The sequence below is a fragment of the Vipera berus genome (assembly GCF_964194415.1).
Source record: "Vipera berus genome assembly, chromosome: 5".
Taxonomy (NCBI): domain Eukaryota; kingdom Metazoa; phylum Chordata; class Lepidosauria; order Squamata; family Viperidae; genus Vipera; species Vipera berus.
Window position 1 is genome coordinate 74,868,904 of NC_138207.1, and position 2,873 is coordinate 74,871,776.

The 2,873-nt window shown below is 38.8% G+C and overlaps 1 protein-coding gene across 3 annotated transcripts in view; it reads right to left on the reverse strand.

Moving 5' to 3' along the window:
- Positions 1-545: 545 nt before the first annotated feature.
- The window catches only part of LIPA (lipase A, lysosomal acid type), a 27,369-nt gene continuing 25,041 nt past the window's right edge, over positions 546-2,873 (reverse strand). For all 3 annotated transcript variants that reach the window (XM_081328334.1, XM_081328336.1, XM_081328335.1), the window contains one exon: positions 546-1,671. In XM_081328334.1, coding sequence (XP_081184460.1) covers positions 1,429-1,671 — 243 coding nt within the window. In that variant the 3' untranslated portion in view covers positions 546-1,428. The remainder of the gene's footprint in view (positions 1,672-2,873) is intronic.

The following is a 2,873-nucleotide window of genomic DNA, read 5'->3' on the forward strand; positions in this document are numbered from 1 at the left end:
TGGGTTCAATTATTGTCTAAGTTCTGCATTGCCTTCTTAGGCTGGTGAAAAGCTCTGTTGCAATGAAGCTACTTTCCAATACCACCAACATGCTCACACACTGATCTGCAACTAATTTCATTCAGTATTTAAATCTAATTGTCAATGCTGCAAACATTGATGTTTTTGCACTGACAATATAAGAGACAGCCTGTTACTTTAATTGCTTCATTTGGGGTGGGGGAGGACATCTACCCAGATGTTGTGAGAAGATTGGAAAAGCCTGCCTACAGAATGGGAAGTGAAACCTCATATGTAAAACTAATTGGATGTGATTTATGACGTGTAGATAAGGGCAGGGATTGTGTGTGTGTTATGATGGGTTTGGGGGGAGGAAATTTCAGATTCTGGCATCCCTCCATGAGTGCCGATGTTTCCTTTCATTACTAAGACTTTTTAGATAAATAATATGCCTGCAATTTGTTTGAATTGTCTCATCTATCGGAACCGTGACATCAATACGCATTCAAAACTTGCAGGATAGCAATTAAGGCAGCTGAAGCATATTTCATTACAAAAGAACAAGAATTTATTCCCAAGAGATCAGTCTCCCCTACGCATGATGTTGCCTTTAAAATACCCACTCCCTTTAAAACACCCAAGTCTTCCAGATGCTCCTGAAATATAATGCATACATCTGTTTTCAAAACCAGGACTACAAACTCAAGAAGCCTCCGCTGCAGGCCTCTCCCTACTGAAACAAATGAAAATATTGGTTCTTTCCATATTACGGAGAGGTACATCTTTTAAGTATGTGTTGCAAAATCCACAGGAGGATTTTAAGGCAGGAAATCTACTTTGTTAAATCTACTTTCAGGATATTGCTTGTGCTTAGAGAATAGCGAGGTGCTGCTTTCCAAAGTGCTTCTTTCACATTTTAAGCAAACAAGGACTGTGGTTTGGAATGAACAGTCAAATGTAAATTTCACAGATGTTAAACTTAAGCCATTGCTAACTATCCTTATTGATTCCATATCAAAACTAGGCAAACCTATCAACATTTAAGTGCACTCTGAAAGGAATTTGTTCCAACAAAACAATCAAAATAAAATCGCACATATGCAGCCAGGTTTAAATAGCTTTCACAGGCTTAATATCATGGGTAATAGCAAGGTTCAATAAATTGTCATTCCCGCCCCCTTCCCGTTTCAAAAATTATCTGAATAGTGGAAGAATAGCAGCACTGCAAGGGCATTTGGTTTCATTCAGTACCTATTCTCTGCCTTTCTATTAAAACTGCATGGTTTTAAAAACTTATGACAAGTGCAAAATTTCCATTTTTTAAGGTATTGCAAGAAGGATTGTGTCAGAATAATGGCGGATGTAGGTAAAGAGCAAGACTTCCCTCTCACAACTGCATCAGTGTTTTGAGACTACAACTTCAAGTAATCAATGGGCGTATTGAACTTTGTGCATCATCTGAATCATATCTCTGAACATGCGCTGTGGGGCATCGAGACCCCAGATGAAATCCAGATGTTCCCATTCTGGGATCTCCTTGTGGTATATCAAATTTGGGATCAGAGTCAGTAAGATGGCAACGTCCTTCCTGTCTGCAAGCCAGTCATGGCCACCTGTCCATATGGCTGTTGGAACAAGCATCCTTTCCATTTTGTAGGGAGGTGGTGTTGGCTAAGAAAGAAGGAAAAATAATGGTTTAAAAAAATCCAAAGAAATTCTCATCCTGATGTCACCACCAAGCAAACTGCCTGAGGTTGTAGTTTGGCAACAACTGGAAAGGCAAGGTTCTCCAAGATCTCTTCAACAAATCACCTGAGGCAAACTATTTAACAAAGGCTTCCCATTTTTACAGAACAAATTCTATGTAACATACAACAATATGGCCACAGTGATCCTTATGTATTTATTTACTATATCTAATTTGCCCAATAACTAAAGTTTGGGGGCTGATTTCCAAGTTATGCAAAACGTTAAAACAGTAAAAATACAATAAACAATAAACCAACAAATATGTGCAATAAAAACAACAACAAAAATAATTCAGTTTCTTAACATAGACCACAGTAAAAATCCATATCTAAGTGCCGGTACCCTAGTATAATTAGGGCAACTAGGATAAAAAGAATTCTAAGTAGAGAATCCCTGGGCTAAGAGAAAGTTTTAGTTGAGATGCCAGGCATGTTTCCCAGAGATGAGTGTCACTCTCTTCGGTTGCCCAAACCTGTAAACAATCCTCTTTAGGCAAAATTCCCAGAGTTCTCTTTAACAAGGTTTATTCATAAAAAAATTGGAAGAGGTTACAGGAATTTCAGCAACTGAACGATTTCTAATATTACCCAGCAAAATGAGGATAGTGCTGGTCTTTTCATAATGATAACAGACAATAGATTGGCTTTCAACCGACTCTCTCTATATGACAGCTTTCTGAATCTTTATCAGTTTGGGAATCAATCAACACAATCTTTTTAGCCACATAGCTAACTTCACTTGAAACAGGCTTCCACAGATGATTAAGTCCCTAAATAGATACAAATGGGGAATTTTTGCCCTGAAAGTATAATTATCAAGGGGAAGGAGGGAACATCTCATCATTGCCTTAGGACAGGGGTGTCAAACTGCCAGCCTACAGGCCGGATGCGTCATGCCAAAACCGCTCCCATCCGATTGCCGGCAATGGAAAAAAAGTCATAATACGTCATGACATGTCACGTGACGTTGTGAGTTTGACACCCCTGCCTTAGGATGAGGCCATTCACAAGAAAATGTATGTATTTGCAAAAAAAACCCCACCAGCAGCATTACAGGTTGTCCTCAACTTACCACAGTTCATTCATCTAGTGACCAAAGTTACAAAAGCACTTGAAAAAGTGACT